Here is a 21601-nt window from a genome sequence, read left to right on the forward strand (position 1 = left end):
TACATGTGTTTATGACTGTGATGTTGGTTTTTAATGCACATAAAATATTTTAGGACACTATTTGTTTCAGAATCTTTTTTTTCTTCATTTCCCTTCTCTAAAAAACTGGTGTGTCTTATGGTCCAGTGCGTCTTATGGTCCGAAAAATACGGTAATCTAAAATGTAGCCCATCTATGAACAAAAGGTAGAACCGCTCTATTATGCATAGCAGTGTCCAGTAGCAAAGGATAAATAAGGGATATGGCATGTTTAGATGACTCTACACCTAAAAGCTGCAATAAGGGATCTGGCAATTGCAAATCTGGTTGCATACCCGGTGTTCCAAAAAAAGTGCTTCTAACCTGGAGGTAAAAGAGGAAATCATGCGAGGAAAGAGCATATTTAATTCTCAAAATGTCAAAAGATAACAGGTTGTTAGACTGATCCAACAGATGATTCAAATTTCTAATGCCTCTGCGTTCCCACAACTGAAATGCCTACTGAGCCCTGGGGAAAACAAGGTGTTGTGCATATGGGTGTCACTATGGTGGTGTGAATATAACACTTATATAGTTTTTTAATTTCTCTCCATGCTAGGCAAGGTGTCTGTCATTAAAAAGTTATCTCTCAAGTCATGTGGCACACTTCTAAATGGATTATTTAGAAGCCCCAAAAGAGACCACGGTTCTACTAAAAGTGACTCAAGTTTCACAGAATAAAAAGAGGTATTGTGCCACCCGTCCTAGACGTGGCGTAGAAGACAAGATAAATTATAGTTACGCAGATCTGGGAAATTTTACCCCAGATTCTTCTTAGGACAAACTAGTTTTGATCTAGCTATATGGGGTGTTTTACCCTGCAAGATAAATGTTACAAAAGCTGAGTGAAGTTTTTTAATATCCATGTGGCGTATAAGAAATGGTAGAGTTTGTATTGGATATAAGTCCTGCAAAACTTATCATTAAAATAAGGTGGCAGCGACCCATTAAAGACAGAGGCAAAATTTTCCACTGTTTCAGTTCGGCCAGAATTTTAGATATAAGCATACTATAGTTAAGTCTGTACAAATCCGGAACATTAAGAGAAATCTGAACTCCAGGTAGGTAAGGTGAGTTTTAGCAAGTTTAATGCCTAATCCTTTTGAGGTTGCCAGTAATTCCCCTGGCAGGGTCACATAAAGACATAGGATTTCACTTTTGGTGTAATTTATTTGGAACCCTGAAAATGAGCCAAACTGCTGAATGTGTTGAAGAATTGGTGACAGGTCATTAATCGGATTTTTGAGAAACAATAAAATATCATCATCAAACATTGCCTGGCTGACATGTTTACCTTGTATCTCTATACCTGCAAAAACCTAACAGTCTTGAAACAAGAGCGTGAACAGAGCGGCCGACACAGAAGAGGAACCCGACAGCCACGTTTGTTCAAGGACCAGTAATGTCTATCTTATAATATAGGTAGTAGATTTGCCTAGAACAAAGCCCGCCTGAGCAGGGCTAACTAACCGTGGAAGACATCGTGCCAGACAATCTGCCAGAATTTTAGAAAGCAATTTGACATCCTTTATGAGCAATATTATGGGCCGATGGGACCCAGGATCTAAAGGGTCCTTCTGTTTCTTTGGTAATACTTTAATAAATGCCAAATGGCCAGAGTCTGGGTAGGTAGCTTGAGAAAAAATATTTTTATAGAATGCTGTGAGAGGGGATGTCACCTGCTCGACAAGAATCCTAAAAAATTCAGATGGTAAACCGTCTGGGCCTGGCGCTTTGCAGTTGGCAGATCGCTTTATAGCAGATATTACTTCCTCCTCAGTAATGGGGGAATTTAGATGACTTAAATCTTCCACAGACAACTTTGAAAGAGTTAGCTTATCTAGAAAAGATTGACATTGAGATACATTACACCTCAGAAGTATACAGCTTTTCATAAAAAGATGCAAAAACCTAACTGTCTAGTAAAGTAAAAGGCATTTTCCCCACTGACACCCAATTGAATTGGTTTTAGCAAAGATTTATCAATAGTTCCTCCAGACAGGCTATCCATCTATCTATCGAGTAATTAATATTGGACAGTAATTACGTAGAGAGGCCAAAATTGGGGTTTTTTGGTGACTGTCCACCACTAGGTTTAATTATAGGACGGTACATAAAATGCTGGGGATTTATAACAGCTAGCTAGTAAGAAAGGAAACCAATGCTGGCGAGTAATTCATGCTATTATTCCTTACCAGTTAAATGTCTTTAACCTACATTTTAATATGATTTATCTACCCCTGTCTCCAGGCGATTCGCCTTCACTTGTAAATCATCATGATGTTTTTATCCTTTGTTTTCCAGATCTGTAGCAGTGATGTTCTTATAATCAATAATCCCCTTAGCCAGCTAATTCTCTGGCTTGTTTCTATGCTCAGTCTTCCTCTCCTCCCCAATCAGACAGCAGCAATGTTTACATCCACAGTGCATTGTATCCCTGATCTCTGTGTCAGGCCCCGTTCTACAATCCAAATTACCAGCAACATTGTTCCACAGTGCAATAACACTTCTTCTAGGCATCTGCATGCTCAATAAGCTTTAAGCTGCAGTAATTATTTTCATCTGCTGTGTTGTTGTTGTTGTCAGTCTATGCAGTTCAGCAGGCATTAACATGAGCTGACAGATATACCCCTATTGCCCCAATAGAAAAGCTCTGCTTTAGCTTATTTTAAGTAGATAAGTTTTGTATCTGGGCAAAACAATGTTGAATTCATTCTTTGCTGACCTGTTACTAAGGGAGGCAGAACCTGGTAAACTGTTAGAGAGGGCCTAAATTGTTTTTCAGAAGCTGCTTATTGGAAAAATTAAGATATAACCTACTTTACAATAGCTGAAACAACAAACATAGTACATATACAGTAGACACAGAAACATGTGTGCAGTTTAAAGTGGAACTACACTTCTAAAATAAAAATGGCAGAATTGTTTGGCAGCAGAGAAATGCAAAGGCTCTTCTGCTAAAAATGTTTTTCTGTTTCTCCTAGAAATTTTTTATTCTCTATGTTTATACTGTGTGGTTCAGTGTGCACAGTCCTTGTTCATTCCTGTCATCTACAAGATGCTAATAATGGAGTCCAGGACAATATAACTCATTTGTGCATGCCATACATGCTTGCACAATATGGTAAAAGCTTAACCTCACCCAATACATTTATGTTAAATCTAAACATTATTAGGAAATTTTTAAAGATGCTGTATACAAACACATGCCTCCAGTATCCCTATACTTATTGCCAGTCACACAACGAGGAGTTGGGAACAGAAGGGGAATAATGGATAGGTTGCATACAATCTGTGTGTGTTTGGGGGGGATTGGACCATGTCAACTTTTTGCCTTGGTTTAATTTTGAATCACAGATTTGCTATAAGGAGGACCACATAGGGAGTGACCTCAACAAAGGGACAAATACTAATTAATGAATGTAATGTTAATGTCAGCTGTCAGTAATGATACATAAGATGGGCAGAGAACGTTTTTCAGGGACAGAAGACATACTATAGGGGATAGTTAGAGACCGCAGGGATTCTACACTAGATGGTCAGAGACTGCATAAAATCCACAGGAAAACAACTACAGTCACTATATAGGACAGTATATCATGACTTTTATAACATGGGGGAACCCTTGAAAAAATGTTCAGGTGTTCAATGAACCCGCTATAATTATTATATCCACAGTTCACAGTAGTACATTAGGGTGGTGGTCACTAGGGAGAATTCCTCTTATACTTCTGGCCAGTGGAATAATGTCACCCTTACAGATAAACAAAAAGATCATTGGTGTCTGTTAATCTGACCTGAGAGGCAAAAACTGCTCATTGCTCAAGGAACCTCTAGCAGCCTCTGGAGGAACCCTGGTTGGGAAACACTGCAATAGGAGAAAGTAAGAGAGTGCAGACATTCTACAAGAGATGGTCAATTAAAGTTTTGCATATAGCGTAAAAGGTTAGAACCACTGTCAAGTTTTTATTGTGATCTGTCCCCATTAGGGAGATTCTACCTTTCTGAATCATCAAAATCATTTAAAATTATAGTGATCTGTAATTCCTAAATGTTGCCACTGGAACAAGAAAAAAAGGAAATCTTCCAATAAGGACACTTGTTTCTGTAACAGCTCACATTGAAAAGATTAGTCTCATTGTGTACATAATTTGACATAAAGGAAAACTCTAATGAAAGAAATGGCACAGAAATAAAATAAAAAAACTGACAATGTGTTTTAGCTTACTCTATTAAAAATGAAAAATAAAGGTTTGCCCTTTGATACACTTCAAGATTAAAATATTGTATTTCATCCAATTTGGACATTGTTACATGTTTAGTTTACACTACAGGGCATTTGCATGTTGTACACACTTTTTACTTCTTTTGCTGTGATTAGCACTCAGGCAACCTACAATTGGTATCTCCAAATATAAAGAAAGTGAAATTCGTGACACTCTCGTGGCCCCCTCACAGTGCAGCACTTGGTGCCGGGACAGCTAATCACTAAGTAACTTTGAGTGGTGTAGTGTTAGTAACTTGTGGATTGGCAGGGGAATGAGTGCAAGGTAAGTACTGGCTGCTTATGCTCTGTAAGTTACAGTAAACCTATAAACCCTGTTTTTTTTATGCTGTACGGGTTTTTGCAATTTATGATCCTATGATTTATGAGTACATTTTGGCTGTTAGTATTTCGATATTTATCTGGCAACAGTAAAAGAAGGAATTTTATGCATCATAGCCAGTTTATGGAACGTTGGCAGCCACGTGTCAAGATTGGCATGGACTGGAATGATGATTGACTCATTCTTGGCATAATATTTAGGTTCTGATTCATTATGTTCGTGTTAAAAAAACATGTACAGGCAACATTTTTAGAAAAAAATAGACTTTGCTTTTCTAAAGTATCTTTAAGTGTCTCCAATATGACAAACTAATTGTAATATATTGCACCTTACTGGTCCTTAGAGGTATTATGTAGATATGTAGGTATAATGTAGATTTCATTATACAATTTTTTCCTTTATAGTCACTTGGTGATGCTGCTTCCTGTTTTACTTATCCTAGGATTTTAAGTGTCTATTTTTTAATAATCAACGTTTTTACTGTCTGCATATGTAAGCCACAGTCATACAGAGGTTAGTAGTAGGTAAAACAGATCCAGCATATTCAGAACCAAATCTAAAATTGTCCAAGTTAGAACAAAACTTGAAACTCACAATCCCACAAATCACAATCCTAGATCTGTAAAACAGCATCAATAACTATTACACTTTTTTAAATCACTATAAAACTAGAATATAAATTCCTAACAATTAGGATGCAAGTTATAGGCTGGCGGTATGTATATCCCTGTAAACTGCCTGCCCTAGGTAATGCCCCTTGATGACACTCAGACTAATTGTCTAGAAAATCAGAAAAAAAAAACTGAAAGATGACAGCCAAAGACAGTACTGTTTAGTGGAAAAGGCCTAATGATATGTGTAGTCCATAAGAAAGGGAATGATGAGGTCTCAAGATACTTTCTGCAGCTTCTAATGCTTCTCCTGTGAAAGGTAAAATGTGCAGGAAAAATGGGGGTATATTGCCTCAGGATTTATCTCAGGGGAGGACCTACACGTGTGGAAAAAGAAGTAAGCCTGTCTTTATACTCTTTTATATGCAAACACTAAAATTAAATAAATAAATAAAATATCATGTAAATGAAACACTACTCATTTTGGAAGAAAAACATTTTATTTATCTTTTTCCCAAAGAAATAAAAGCAATATAAATATTATTGTAAAAAACTTGCGTGAAAGACATTGACATTAGTCTATTTACGGGTATAAGAAGGGTGAAAGCATATTTATAATAGGAAAGTACAGTTCAGTTAGACACAATGAAAAGACAGGTGCATAAATTGGATGAACATTTATATCACTAACACACAGAAAGATACAGAAGGAGCAATTAAAATACTGCGACCCACAAGTTGGATACAGGGATGAAAGGATCACATTAGAACTATATTTTACATACCAGCTATTCTAGAATGAAGGTTGTAATAAAAAGTAAATCAAAAACAACAATGAATAAAAATTTCAGCTATTGTTTAATTATTGGTATGATTGTTTAGTACAATACAAGCTGTTTAAATGGTTAATATGTTGTCACCTGTATGGAAGGTGATAGAGTTGCTTTTAGTGCTGAGGTCACATGACAGACATTGGCTAGAAGGTTATTGTATATAATGATTTCTTATAACATTACTGTAAGCAGTGCAATAGCATTGTCAAGCAGCAAGCTGAAAGACACAAGGCTTTACTGCTCAAGGCATCAGAAATTATATGCCTAAAATAAAAGGTCATGTAAGTGATAGAGTGTATAAAACTTATAATTAAACTTTTTTTTGTATCTTTTTGCATCAGTGTACAAAAAGAGAACCTGGTCTGTAGGTAATATGATATAAAATATAAAGTGGTCATTAAAACAATCTAAAGGTGTCACTGACTCATAGCAGCTACCATACGTCACATGTAAAAATAAATAAAAACAAACTAAAATAAAAATTAAAAATGTAAAACGGTAGAGTTATTATATATATTTAGTGCAGCCAGTGTTAAAAAATCCTTCCAAATAATCTTGAATAAAAACAATAATCAGCGTTGTACATAAACTATACTGCCGTCTAACTGGCCTTTTATATTTACATTTATTTTTTTAAGTCAATTTGGGATACACTGATAAAGAAAAACTCCAGTTTAATTTAAATGCGATATACCCTATACATTTGTTACATAGGCAACCTAAATCTTGCCATTATTTTTAGACTTATCAATCAATTCAAATTGATCTTCCTTATAGAAACACGCAACTATAGAAACACGAGAAACCACAACTCTTATGAAGCAAGCTCACTGCTTCCCCATAAGACTACACAAAGCTTTGAATTACTCAGCAAAGTCCTTTCTGCACTCGGAGTTGTGTCTTTGGTGGGAGGTCAGATGTATGTCTAATAGAATCCCTGGATATGAGTTGGTGGAGGAGTTGTTATAAATTTGTTCTTACAGGACTTGGGTTTACGTGGATATATTAATCAAAAAAAACTGGAGGTTCACTTCATACTTTGATACTACAGCACAGAATTGTAACATTGCATCTTATCAGGTAAACATGTAAAATTACCAATCCAGGTGCATATATATGCTAATGTTAGTCAGATAATTTGCTAAAAAGGACTATTTATATGGTTCCTTATGGTTATATGGTAGCCATGTGTTCCCACAATGCAACTGATTACTCAAGCTACAGTAGCACTTAAGGAGAAAAAAAAATGTATTAAGGCATACTAAAGTTGTTTTTAGCACTGTATAGCATGCCTTAAAGTACACATGTGTCCAGACTATGGTCAAATTCATTTGCAGGAAACTAAAAAATAAAGAAAGAAATAGGTTTCCAACAGCTTAGAAACCCATTAATTGTGTTTACAACAGAGAGCTGCAAAATTAAGCTTTTTTAATAGAAAAAAGGATGTGAGATTTCATGTACAATTTGAAGATGAATTTCTTCAAATGGTCTATGGCTACAGAGGGGAATCCGATGTTTTAAACAGCTTTTACTTCTATTTTGGAACCAGCAAATACGTGCGGACACTGCTTCTCTTTAAGTACCAGTGATGCTGGATTAACCAGGATCAATACCTCTTTAATAGCAATACTTTTATCCTTATCTGACCTGTATTAAACACGTTTACCTTATTTCATTCTTTATAAAGGCTCCATGCTTGAAACATACATGCAAAATATTTTTTTGAAAAAATGCAGAGTGGGCTCACATGCACTTTTTAAATGCTGATATTTTGCTCATTGAACTCATTTTAAGGGGTCGAACAGCAATCAGCAACTCACTTTCTGCACAGCAGTTTTCTAATATCAGAAGAAGCTTCCTCTGTCAAAAAATGTTTCATATTTTTTTAAAAGAAACGGACGCTGACAGGTAAGGTATAATCACTTCATAAATCCCTGGTTTCCTCTTGTATATCACAAACATTCCTTACAGCCTAAAAAGTCTAAATTTAATAAAAATGTATCATTTTTGGCGCTCTATACAGTCAGATCTATAGATACATGTTTCCACAAAATAAAATGACCTTATCATCTAGAACTGAATACTTATATATGTATTTTTCATTTTTCAATGGTAAAAGAAAACAGTAAAAAAATGCAATATGGGTTAACAAAGCTTTCTTAATTTCTGTGATAATGATAAATTATAAATAACTATTTAGTGTTACATATATACATTGGAAGAAGTTCCACAAATAATTGGAATGCTACCAGCAAAGATGAATTCTAATAGTATGTAAAAAGAGTACATCATTGGCTAGCAGTGAACTTTTTCGGAGCTCAGTAACCTTGCCATTAGAAAATATTGGCTCATATTGACAGAACTTTCATTTCCAGTGTCCAGGCTAATATTCCCTATCACAAGCTGCAATAGTAGAAAGGACACATTGGTTTTAATACAAGAAAATCCAAGCATTATCTTTTCTGTTGTGAATAAGACATTCGTTCTGGGCTTTTGGCTAGAGGGAAGATCTCACAATTCTGTCAGGTTGGTGTAACACATGCTGCTCTATATCTTTATTTTTTCTCCTTTTTTCCAGCTTTCTTCTTGTTTCCTGAAGGTGCTTTGTTGTCACGTTTTCCAGCAGCGTTAGTAAGAGTTGATGTTGTTCCTGGAATGTAGATGTTTTGTCTGTAGTCAGGGACGTGCTGTAGAGTGAACTGTGGTCCGTAGCGAGCACTAAGTCCCATTGTACCTGTTGATCCTCCGAGACCAGAGCTTCCTTCAGCGGCCTCTGTAGAGATCCAAGAAAAGGTTTATTAGCTGTGATGCACTTAGACATTTACAACCAGTTGAACTCCTAATGGTTTGTGGAATGAGATGATAATCCTGTGAAAGATTTAGCTTTTGTCTTGAGATCAAGAAATGTTTTTCTGCAATTACTGCTGGCAATGTGGTATAAGTATTATAGAGAAGAAGAAATTCAGCCTGTCTCTGGTGACCATATGTAGTAAGCAAATGAACAGTCCCTGGTGTAGTAATTTATAGCAAATCCTTGGTTGCCTTGTGTTCTAAACTTAGTGCCACTCCCTGGTGTAGTGTAGAATGTGTATAGCTGATCTCAGATAGTTTAGTATAGTAAATGCCTGGTAGGCTTGTGTAAGTGTATTGCCCTATCCTGGTGACCTCATGTACTAGGTATAAAGCTGGTACTAGTGAGTATGTACCTGGTCATTGGTAGTATATTGTAGTTACATTTAAAACCATTGCACTAATAGACATCTAACAGGGTCACTGTCAATGTACATCCTGATGCGACTTTTTTTCTTAGCAGTTCCATTCAAACACTTAAGGCAAATCTCTATCTGAGATGGTGGCTGTATTACACCTTTTAATACTGACATTTTATTAACTGCATGGCCTCTTTAAATAAAAGACTGCAAGGCTGTATACGTCTTGAGAAAAATTTTACATTTAGACCTTTAAATTCCAATTAATAAATATACACTGTGATAGACAACATGCTAACAACCTCCACATTTCTGTTGTGTAGGGTGGTTGAATGGTACCTTTTGTAAACTGTGTGCAATCACATTTTAGCAACACAAGCTTGTGTGAGAACATTTGTGCTTAGGGGTGTGGCAATTACTCAGCTCTGCCAGTATAGAACACCGGGGAGAAGTACATGAAGCTACATTTTCAGATCAGGTACTGGACTAAAAATAGATAGAATAAATAATTGGGCTTTCATTTAACTTGTTCAGTATTTGGAAATCACAAAGGAAATCTGTGCAGAAGGCTGGGTAGAAAGAAACACTAATTTGCAATTGATGACCCTTCTGTTCCGATATTGCCAGTAGTTAAGTAGATGTATTTGCTCCAGTACTTTTTCTTGGTCACAGACTTAAAACAAAGGCAGATCAGGATTCTAGATTAACTGTCTGTATGCCCGTTCCTGGGAAATTAAGATGACAAGTATGCAGCCAGGAAACTGACAATTCAGAAGGATTTTAACAACAATAATGAGTGGTAAAAAGATAGCAATACAAAGCTATGTTTAAAGCATTACATTATGTCCAGGAAACAAGGTAAAATCCTGGAACACAACACAATGATATCACTTTGTATGATGTAATCTTCCACTTGGAATTGATAATTTACTGAGGTGCCAGCAATAACAGATGCACATATTTTCTCACATTACTTAGGTTATAATACATTCAGAGGCCTAAACACATTAAATGCAGTCAGTAATCTGATTTTAGTTTATTATATAACCCAGCTTCATTCCATATATGTCTGTACAGACTTAGATATACAAACATGAATTTAAATATGTACAGCAAAATTAGGTTCTGCATATTCATTCTTCTGTAGCTTGTAAATATTTGTTCCAAAACTCATTTACGATAATGAATCTTATTTTTTTTAATTGAACTCTTCAGCAAGTTCATTGTAATAAAATCAACTTCTGCGTTCTTAAAGGGGATTACCAGTTACCAGATATAGGAAAGTACCTATCTGTAAAATAATAGTAACAATCCAATTTCTAAAGACGATGAAAGCATCCTGATGCTCATTTGTACAACCAGTCTTCATGTTGTATAGACTAGGAAAGATTTACAATCATACATTTTAAATAATATCACAATAGCTATAGCTACCTAACTGTAGGTACAACAATGCTTAATACAGAAGCAGCATAGCTAAAATACAATAAATAATGATGACTGGTACCCTCTCATAGATATGACTGTTGGTTACATTGGGAGATTATTTTTTTCCCATATTAGGCCCTATTATTAGAATAGATCAAACCCCAATCATTTTTTAGTTTTTGATATTTATTATATACATCGGGATAATTTCCTCTTTCTTGTTTGCCAGAAAAAATGAATATTGATTCTGGTCAAATTTGTGCAGCAGTGGAGGATCAGCAAAGCAGCAATGTTTCAAGACATGGACTATCAGAAAATATATTCTACCTTTTAAAAAGGTGTGTTTTTATGTTTAAACAAGTGACTCTAATAGGGTTGCTTTCAGCAAATTATAAAATTGAAAACCATCTCAGCAACTGCATAAATACTACAATGATGAAGCAATATATCACTACAAGAAATGTATTTTTTTGCGGTCAAATAATACGTTTTGACAGTAAAATAAGAAGTCGGTGCGTCCTTCTTGACAGCTATACAATACTGCAGGGAGCATAATACCAGGGATGCTTTAAATTCAGTAACTGTTCTCTGTTTGCTAACTGGAACAAAATCAGCAGGATCAAAGAGTTCCTATGTTTTCTGGCATGGAAACTCACCATTTGCTGATGCCAGGATCATTGCTTGGAGTCTCTCAGTTTCAAACTGGTTATTTGGCCATACTCCAGATTCTTCTGTGGGCTGTTGTGCTCTACAGAGAGATGACAAGACATTTTCCAATAAGAAACGTGCCATGTGTGAGAAAGTAAGCAGATGCTTATTGGCCCTGCAAGAGACCCTGGAACACGATGCCACAACTTTCGATGCAAATGCAAAGTGGTATGTCGGTATTAGAGTTTATGTGTTAATGGTTTACAAAAGTTTTCAAAACTTGTTTTCTTTACTTTGATCAAGCATAGATCAATATGTCTAATAAATATATTGCAAAATAATTGCAAGCATTGTTATACTACTGTAACATTTTAAGTCGTAGTTTTCGGATAAGTTGATTGATCAATGATTCATAGTCACATTTTTTGATCAAGACATAAAATAATTAGGGCCTGTGTTAATGCGAAATGTAAAACCCACTTAAAGCAAACAAAACCCTCAAACTATTCATACTAAATTTTCATAGGATAGAAAAAATCATTTGCATATTCAAATTCCTGCCTTTGCACTTGTTCATCTACTTGTAGCATCCTCACAAATAAAGAATCAAAGTAAGTAAAACAATCATCAAACAAGAGAAAAATAAAATATTTACTAGCTTGCCCCTGGCATTAAGGTTGCTCCCTCCAGGTGCCAGGGACACCACTGCAGGATTTTTAAAAAAGCTTATACTAAACTTTGTCAGATGATGTTCAAGCACTGTGCCTTTCTGCAAAATCCGGGCTACCTATAAACCAAACGACTTAATAATGTTACTCTTGTCTGAAAGCAGTTAAAGCCAAGTATATTTTGTAACTTTTAAGGTATGGGCTCACCACAAATATTGTGTTTTTTTATACATTCATAAAAAGCATTTTCCGGGTCACCCAATTTAAAAAAAGCGTCTGTCAGCTAAAAAGATTGCTACTTAATAATAACACCACTGTGAATTGAAATGTTCCATTTGTTATATTTATATTGTTGAGATCACCAAATAAAGTTTGCAAATTTGAAAGTTAAAAAGCATATAGACCTCAATAAAAGACAATTGTTTTTTTCAAAATGTGCAGCTTAGAACAAATTTATTTGGAAGAAAATTTATAGATGGTTTTTCTACACATGGGAATCCAAGGGTCCAATAATGACTCAATCTGCTTTTTAATTGTACGATGGTAAGCCACTCTACCTTACTTACCTACAATTAATGTTCAAACCATTAAAACACTTGATAATATTTGACAGTATTCCTAACAAGTGAAATCTCAAAAGTGTTAATTCACTCTATTGATTTGATATGGTCCTCATTATCTATTCTTCCATATATTCACCCTTTAATAATACTGCACATATTTTTTTTAAGCATCTGTGACACATAATCTTCCATAATCTTTATTCATAGATATGTTTACTTGTGATTGTGTTCCTATACACTGTTGTACTACCCCTAAGCAAGCCATTTAGTATCCTTGAGGACGTCTCAATTATAGGCGAAACATGTTGGGTCATAATTTAAGACGGCTGCAACTATAAATACAACAAATAAAACAAAGTAGGAGGACTTTGCTCTCCTGTACTGGGTACCCATTTCATATATGAACATGAAGACTCCGGAAATTACTCTTAGGATACCTTCACTTTTGAGCATATGGGAAGGGTTTTCTAGCCCAACGTCCCAATGGGGTTGTTTATCCGGCCCTTTGGGTGTTCCACGGCTCTTGCCAGGGTCACCCCGAGCAGGGTCAGGAAAAGGGCCCCCAACGGGGGGGGGGGGCGAACCGGCCAGAGCCGCCGAACACGTTCCCCGGATCTGAGCCTGCGATAGGTGATTGGGCGCCACACACACACAGCCTGCCCACTCTCCCATTGCTAGCTCAGAGCCTATGCTATCATGATGTCATGATCAGGGGCGTCATGATGGCACAACCTTGCCCACTCTACCATCAACCCGGTCCCTGGAAATTTTTTTGTGGCCTCTGACTAAAAAAGTTTGCCCACCCCTGATTTAGAACCATTGTACACATGAGCATATTGGGCAGATGTAACCTATATCTGTCCATATAAATCTTTGACAAACACCAAAATAAAATAAAAATAGGATGTGTTGACTCTGGGTTCTTTTAACATTTATTTATAACATGTATATAGAAAATATGTATATATATTGTATATATGTACAATCATAATAGTATTTAGTACAAGCCTTTTTTTTTTTTTTAAAAAAAGAGAGTCAGACATTTTTTCAAACATTCCCTGGTGGTAATCTTCCAGGTCCACATGTTTTAATGGCAGTAATTGATTCCCACCAGGGATGGTTTGAGGCAATGGCAGATTCCCTGTTTTATAAATAGAGCCCTTAGTGTGCTTTCTGAGATCCAAATGTACATATCACAGATACACACAGTGTGCTCTTTTATGAATTCTTTAAAAATATTTTATTTAGATAAATGTATAGCTCCTAGCTATCCCTCTTTTGGAACTGACTCCTTCTGTCCCTCATTCCCCTCTAAAACGTGCTGTTTACCTATCAAATGTTTTTTTTGCACTAAATCTCTCACCAACCTCAGCATGTTTTACAAGCCTCTTTAAAAAGAAGAATGCACACTAATTAAATATACAAGATTAATACAGTGACATCTATGTAGTGCTATATAGGGTTAATTAACAGGCTTTGTTAGAAAAAAAAATAATGATAAAGTAACAGTGTCCCTTTACACATTCCAAAGTATCTGACTCATAAATTAAAAGTTTATTATTAAGGAAGTGCAGCAACAAAATAAACATCATGTTTAAAAATTTTCCTGAATAAACTTCATCAACAATAGAAAGTGAAACATTCAGATTACTCACCCACTTGGTCCCGGTCTTTGGCCCTGAGTGAACTGCCATTCAGCATTAGGTTGAGATTGCTGAAAGAGAAACAGAATGGTGTCCTTAATTGGTGTTCTGAATGTGAACACTCTTGGCATATCATTGCATATTTGAACAGGATCGATATACAATGTTCAGTACAACAGAGTAAAATGTGTATGGTATGTGTATAGGATTTATCTTGTTGCATTTGGTTGGTATTTCATTATAACTTTTTACTAAGTTACAGAATGAGATTCCTATTGGGTCCTATCAGTGAAAAGTGACATTGGCAAGATTTTGTCCCAAAGACAGCTAAAGCAGACCCCATCAGTGAAAGGATTATCAGGTAACAGAACTTAGGGAAGAAAGTTTTCCATTTTTTAAAAGTAATAGTAGGCATCTTATGGGAAATTATCAGGCAGAGCGTGTACTTCTAACCATTTACATGAGTGACAGGTCAAGCAAATTCACAGGACAAAAAATGGGGTTTATGGGTTATAATATTTATGTGTTAGGATTTTTTACAACATTTTTTTTAACATTCATATATAATAAATTCACTGGTAGAGAACAAACACCATACAGAAAAAGAGCCCTGGTCATGACAGAGCCATCACAGTGACCAAGGTTACCACATTTTGTAGTAAAAGCTTGTATGATAAACTAGACTTCCAAGTATGATACAGATTTAAAGAACCAAAATATAAGTAATTAAATAAAGGCATATGACCTTCTAAATTGTTGTAGAAATCTGTTAAATATTAAACACGTGGTTCACTAATAATAATGAACATTGCTTTACCAAAATTAACATTTTCCACAAACTGTGAGCTCTGTCATTATCCCACCGCAGACCAAGCAGCAGCCTCCATCCCCGGAGTGCAGTAATGTATGGAATCTACATTCATACAAGTTGAAGTTAATGACTTGTGATTGATTGCTGCATACATTAGAGTGCCTTAAGGTGCACAAGATATTAATGAACCGTTTTCTGCCTGTATGTTAAATGTTAACGTATGTTAAATAGCAGATCATGTCAGTTTAACTTCCTTATAGTTATGGCAACAATGCACAATCCTAAAATGGAATTATGAAAAAAGATCATACTTCCCATGAATCAGATGATCACAGCTCAGCAGTATTAAAGAACAAATTCCTTAGCAAAACAAAATGCTATATTGAACTTAATCATTGCTCTTTACAGCCTTCCTTGTACCACTTACATACAAACTGCCAATAATCTTTTCAGTTAGTGAATAAACCTGCATAAGTACTTTGCTTATAAAAGGTTTCCAAAAAATGTCAATCTATTGTGATCACATGGAAGTTTCACGGGTTTCCACCCCTAAATACAGTAAAATATCTGCTATAATAAAGTTATATACAATCATTTGTTTTGAACAAGGACTTAAAACAGACAAAAACTGACTGACATTTGGATCGGTTTTTATTTCTTGGCACCCAGGGTAGAATCAGTACATGTCCACACTGAATGCAGACTGCAGTACTATTTTGTAGTTAACATTATACCAAGACTCAGCTAGTTTGAAGATCCAGCAAACTGGGAATACAGTAGAATATTATTTATAAAGTATGATTATTTGGTAGAAAAAAACTTCCATTCAGCTACATCACTCGTGCATTGCTAGCAGGAAATGTATAAAGAACTGATACTCTGAAATCATTTGTGGAAAATTCAATGGAACGTATAAGAGGTTTAGAAGATTAATCCTCTTCCATTAGTGTTTCCTATTGCCTCCTGTGACTAAAGTGAGCAGGTGACCTAAGCTGATCTCACAAGCCGTGGGGGGAAAGGAACTGTATTATAATATATAAGACAGCTGTCTAAAGCCATTACAAGCAATAGAACGTACTTGTATAAAACATTCTTTGCACATACTGGAATATTTAAACCCCTTGCCACTACAAGATCTGCTCACACACATTTGCATTACCGGTAGTTGTACACAGAAGTGGCTGGGAGTCATTTTTGCAAATACACATGCAGACAGTCATTTAGTTGTACAAAAGAACAAAGTAAAATCCATAGGAATATTTACAATGTTTAATGTTTCCTCCAGATACTGAGCATAAAATAACCCTAATCTACTAATAAGCATGAAGACCAAAAAGGCATCTAAAAAGTGGAACACTTTTGTAACAGATCCCTACTTATGATTGTCTTGTGTACTGCATTCAGGTTATAGCTTAACCTTGACAATATGGCCTGTGTTTAATTATGGTTCAACAATAGTTGGAAGAAGCAACACTAAAGAACACAGGCACAATAGTTATGGAATGTTTGAACAGGAACAGAACACAAAGTCATCATCACTGTAGAGCTAAGAATAAAAATTCAATTCTGGTACAAGAAATTTAACGCAATTGGCCACTATGCTTTACTAAAACACATGTGATATTATTGTAAAAAAACACCATTAACCTTAAGAGTACTATGTGTAGCAACAAGTGAACACAATAAATATATTATCCACAAGGCTTCTTGTATAATCTAAAAGAAAAAATAAATACAAGTACACAAATGAGAATTTCCTCACCTCAGTGGGATCTTTTGAGCTATTAATGCCTAAAGTTTCTCCATGGATGCCCACTTCTTTCCCCGGATTAAGCGTAAAAGGTCGCAGCGGAGTAAGATTTATGCTGTCAGAGTGAGAAAAGTATGTTCTGTAACAGTGACTTTCTGGATTTGTAGGATCCAACCTGATCTCCATGTACTTTAGTGTTCCATCCAAATTAAAGCCAAGTGTTGGCTGGAATGTTTGAGGACAATGTTCAGAATTTGACTGATGTAAAAACCAACATGGATACTGGCACAAATATAATTCATTTTTGAAGAATTTTACCAAAAGCACAGCAAAAGTGATAAGACATGCCATACTAATGATGACCAAAGAAATGATGAGATACAATGTTACATCAGTCCTTTTTGCAGAAAAGAAATTATAGGTACTAGGTGTTGTATTATCTGAGATGCTGTCTAATGCTACGAGTATTGTAACTGTAAGTGACAAAGATGGCTTGCCATTGTCACTAATAGCCAGCACTAGCTTTTGCAGGGATTTATCAGTTGGTAAGAAAGTTCGAACAGTTCTTATTTCTCCAGAGTGAGCTGATAAATTAAACTGAAAGTTATCAGAGGGTTCCACAAACTTGTATGAGAGCCAGGCATTATCACCAGAATCTGAGTCCACAGCAGATACTTTGGTGACCAAGTAACCGACTGGTACAGCCTTTGACAAGTTTACATTTGCTATTGAATCCCCATTGTATTTAGGATACAACAAATTAGGAGAATTGTCATTGGTATCTACAATAAATACGAATACAGTTGTATTGGAAGACAGCCTTGGATCTCCAGAATCCATAACTTGAACAATGATTTCTAAAACATGAATTTGTTCATAATCAAATGAGCACTGGGCGTAAATTTCTCCCCTTGAAGGATTGATAGATACAAGTGATGAGATAGGCAAACCAAAAAGCTCTTTTTCAACAATGGAATAGGTGAGCAATGCGTTGTTCCCCTCATCTGGATCACAGGCGGACACTGTATAGAGCAACTGACCAAGTTTGTTATTTTCAGGAATGTAGCTGTTACATTCTTGATTTGAAAACAACGGCGGATTATCATTAGTATCAGAAATATTGACTGTAATTGTTATTTGTGAAGATAATAGAGGTGACCCCATGTCCACAGCAGTCAAAACTATTTCATACCGGGCAGTCTTTTCCCTGTCAAGGGGCTCATGTACAATTAGAGCATAGTGATCCTTAAATGATTTAATTTCAAAAGGTGTCTCTGGTGACACAAACACCTTAACTTCTCCATTTTTCCCAGAATCCATATCATTCACAGAAAAAAGTCCAATGGTTGTTCCAACATTTGTATCCTCTGGAATCTGACCCAACAGAGAAGTAAGCAGAATTTCTGGCATATTATCATTGACATCAACAATCTCTATCTGAAGAAGACAGCTACCTTCCATTTGGGGTGTTCCTTTGTCTTTAGCCTTGACAGTTAACTCATAGGATTTAGCAGTCTCAAAATCTAACATATCACTTGTACTTATGACCCCTGTGTTTGGATTTATAGAAAACATCTGTCTGTGGGAGAATGGTGTTCGACTATCAAAAGCATATTCTACTTCTGCGTTGAGACCCTCATCCAAATCACTTGCATTTAGTTTAACCACTACTGTGTTCAATGGAACATTCTCAGGTATGTTAATTTTATAAGAACCTTGACTAAAAATAGGAGCATTATCATTAAAATCCAGAATAATAATAGTAATCTGTGATATTCCAGATTTTGGTGGACTACCCCCATCAAAAGCTGTAAGTACAAGATGATGGCTTCCTTTTTCCTCTCTATCTAATGCCTTCTCTATGACCAGCTCTGGAGATGGAACACCATCCTTGTGACTCCTTACTGACAATGAAAAGTAAGAGCTTACACTTAAATTATATTTTCTTACTCCATTAACACCTGAATCAAGATCATATGCTTCTTCTAAAGGAACTCTTGCACCAGGATAAGCTAGGAACTCTGTAATTTGTATCACCTGCTCTGATGTTGAAAATGTGGGAGAATTATCATTTATATCTAAAATCTCAGCTTCTAATCTATGAAGTTCCAAAGGATTTTCAAGAACTACTTCTGCAGCTAATAAACAGTGTAAATTTGATCCACACACACTTTCCCTATCTATTGTTTTAGCTAAAGTTAAGTTTCCAGTTTGCTGTTCTACAGCCAAATATTGACCACTGCCTGAGGACCTTAGTCGCATTTTGCGTTCCAAAACAGACACTGCTGGTATATCCAAGTCCTTTGCTACATTACCAATAAACGTCCCTGCTTGTGCTTCCTCCATGACAGAATAATGAAGAGTCTCCGAGGCTATATCCTGGGTACAACACAGAAAGAAAATAACTATGTGCCATCTCCAGTTCTCGCTGGATATCTGGATACCCATTGCTTAAATGTTTTCTCTCCAATGTATATTCATATATCCCCTTAAACGTGCTGTTACAAATGTGCTTATCCATTTGAACTGTGTTTGAAATATCTTCTGGGTTTACATTGTAATGTCAGCTGTGCATTCCGTTACTAAAAGAATGTGGGGATGCAGATCTCTCAACTAAGGCCTAGGGAGGAGGGTAACCGGCACAGCAGAAATAGAAGTTTTACAAGTTACATTTAGCTGTAAAGATTATTCTGCCACCTCTTGGTCAGAGGTGTTGTACACATGATGTTTTATTACATAAATGTCTTCATTCAAAAGCCTGGGCTCTATAAACTATTAGAAATTTAAACAACTAAAAAAATTGCTTCCAGCATTCAGGCAAGTATCATGTAACAATGACATTACCACAGAGCTGGAATAGTAAACAGTGATCTAAGGCTGCAAAAATCTTTAATATATTGGGCCAGCAGTATACATCTTCATGTTTAGATAAAACTAAGGTTCTACAAAAGAAAGTACTTTTCATTTACAAAATGAAGCTTTTCTTGTAAACTATTTTGGTATATTTGGCAATAACTGTAAATCCACTGATACATACAGTACGCTCTAGTAGAAAACAACACAAAAATCATGATGATATGATGCCCCTCCTGGGGTACAAACCTGAAGGCACAGAACATAGCTGGTTAAACCTAGTTATCACAAATACAGAATATCAAGTTACATCAAAGTGCATCAGTGTGCCACCCCCTTTGTTTGTAGATTTCTATCTGAGAATATTAAAATCAAGACAATTGGCAAAAACAAAAATATGTCTGGCAATACTATCATATGCTTAACATGATACTGTAACATATATCTACATATTGTACATATATAAATAAACAAAGCGCTTTTAAAGATTAAAAAGCAACTTTGTAAAATAACTGACTTAAATGAGCTATCTTTAATAGCTAGGTATACAAAAGACCATTGTAATCTGAAACAGACTAAAAAGTACAAATATATCTCTTATCTAACTTGTGTTGGACCTCTCCAAGTAAGCTCTCCAGACAGAGCATCTTCACTCTCATTGACTAGCTGCTTTAACTGGGGGAAATTCAAAGATTTCATCATATATAAAGTATCCCTATTAATATCTGTGGGACAACCAGTCTTAGCATGCTGATCACCAACCACAACAGGAACCTCCACATATCTCAGAGTACTATTGTAATTTAACTGTAGAGTTTTTTGTGATGGCCCCATATACTGGTTTAGCTCCGGGTCAGCCATTTTGTTCTTCCTCCTCACACATTTTACCAACAAAATAATTAATGTAAGAACTGAAATTGTGCTAACAGAAACCAAAGCGATTATAAGATACATTGTGATATTGGGCCTTTGTTTGGTGTCAGTAAATAAATCTTTTGAGTATTGACTTTCCCTAGCAGTCCCGGCCTCAGCAGATATGACTAATGTTGCCGTGGATGACAATGACGGGTTTCCATTATCCTTTACCACAATACACAGGTTTTGTACAGGAGAATCTGTCTCCATAAAACTTCGAGCCATTCTGATTTCTCCTGTGTGAGAAGCAATTTTAAATAAAGATAAGTCCGTTGCTTTTGCTATGCTATAAGTGAGCCAAGCATTGTATCCCGAGTCACTATCCACTGCTACAACTTTGGTTACCAAGGACCCTGAAGGAAGAGATCTGGACAGCAGCTGTTGTGATTGAGCATGTCTTGAGTTTGCTGGATATAATATTGAAGGATGATTATCATTTTCATCAACAATATGAAGATAAACTGTGACGTTAGATGCCAGTTTTGGTATCCCAGAATCCTCTGCTCTGATGGTAAACTGTAGAACCTGAGCAAGTTCATAATCAAAGGACTGCTGGGCATAAATGTTTCCATTTAGCGTGTCCATATAAATAAAGGACATGGCAGGGGAACCATTAATAAGGCTGTTAATAATGGAATATGTGATTTGAGCATTTTCTCCTTCATCTTTGTCCATAGCAGTGACAGTACAAAGTAATGCCCCTGGCTTATTGTTTTCTTTAATCTCAACATACATGACTGATCTTTCAAAGGTTGGAGGATTGTCATTAATATCTGAAACAGTTATATTAAATACAGTTTGTGCTGTAAGTTGAGGCACTCCCATATCTGCCGCTCTGAGTTGAATGGTGTATTCACTGGCTTGTTCTCTGTCCAATAATGCATTTGTGACTAAGGAATAGTGATTTAGAACATTTGTAATGGAAAATGGGAGATCTGGTGATATTTCCAGCTGCACTTCACCATATTTACCTGTATCCTGGTCTTTTACTCTTAAAAGTCCCACTGTTGTCCCAACTGGGCTATCTTCAGGAATGGAAGATAC

At 35.9% G+C, this 21601-nt stretch overlaps 1 protein-coding gene across 1 annotated transcript in view; it reads right to left on the reverse strand.

Annotated features, from left to right (window-relative positions):
* Nucleotides 1–5717: 5717 nt before the first annotated feature.
* LOC140322403 (protocadherin gamma-B1-like) overlaps nucleotides 5718–21601 on the reverse strand; it is a 35429-nt gene continuing 19545 nt past the window's right edge. The window contains exons 3-5 of the mRNA XM_072398976.1: nucleotides 14241–14299; nucleotides 11363–11454; nucleotides 5718–8842 (exon numbers count right to left, since the gene is read on the reverse strand). Of these exons, the coding sequence (XP_072255077.1) occupies nucleotides 8625–8842; nucleotides 11363–11454; nucleotides 14241–14299 (369 nt within the window). The 3' untranslated portion in view covers nucleotides 5718–8624. The remainder of the gene's footprint in view (nucleotides 8843–11362; nucleotides 11455–14240; nucleotides 14300–21601) is intronic.

This window comes from Pyxicephalus adspersus, chromosome 2, assembly GCF_032062135.1.
Source record: "Pyxicephalus adspersus chromosome 2, UCB_Pads_2.0, whole genome shotgun sequence".
Lineage (NCBI taxonomy): Eukaryota > Metazoa > Chordata > Amphibia > Anura > Pyxicephalidae > Pyxicephalus > Pyxicephalus adspersus.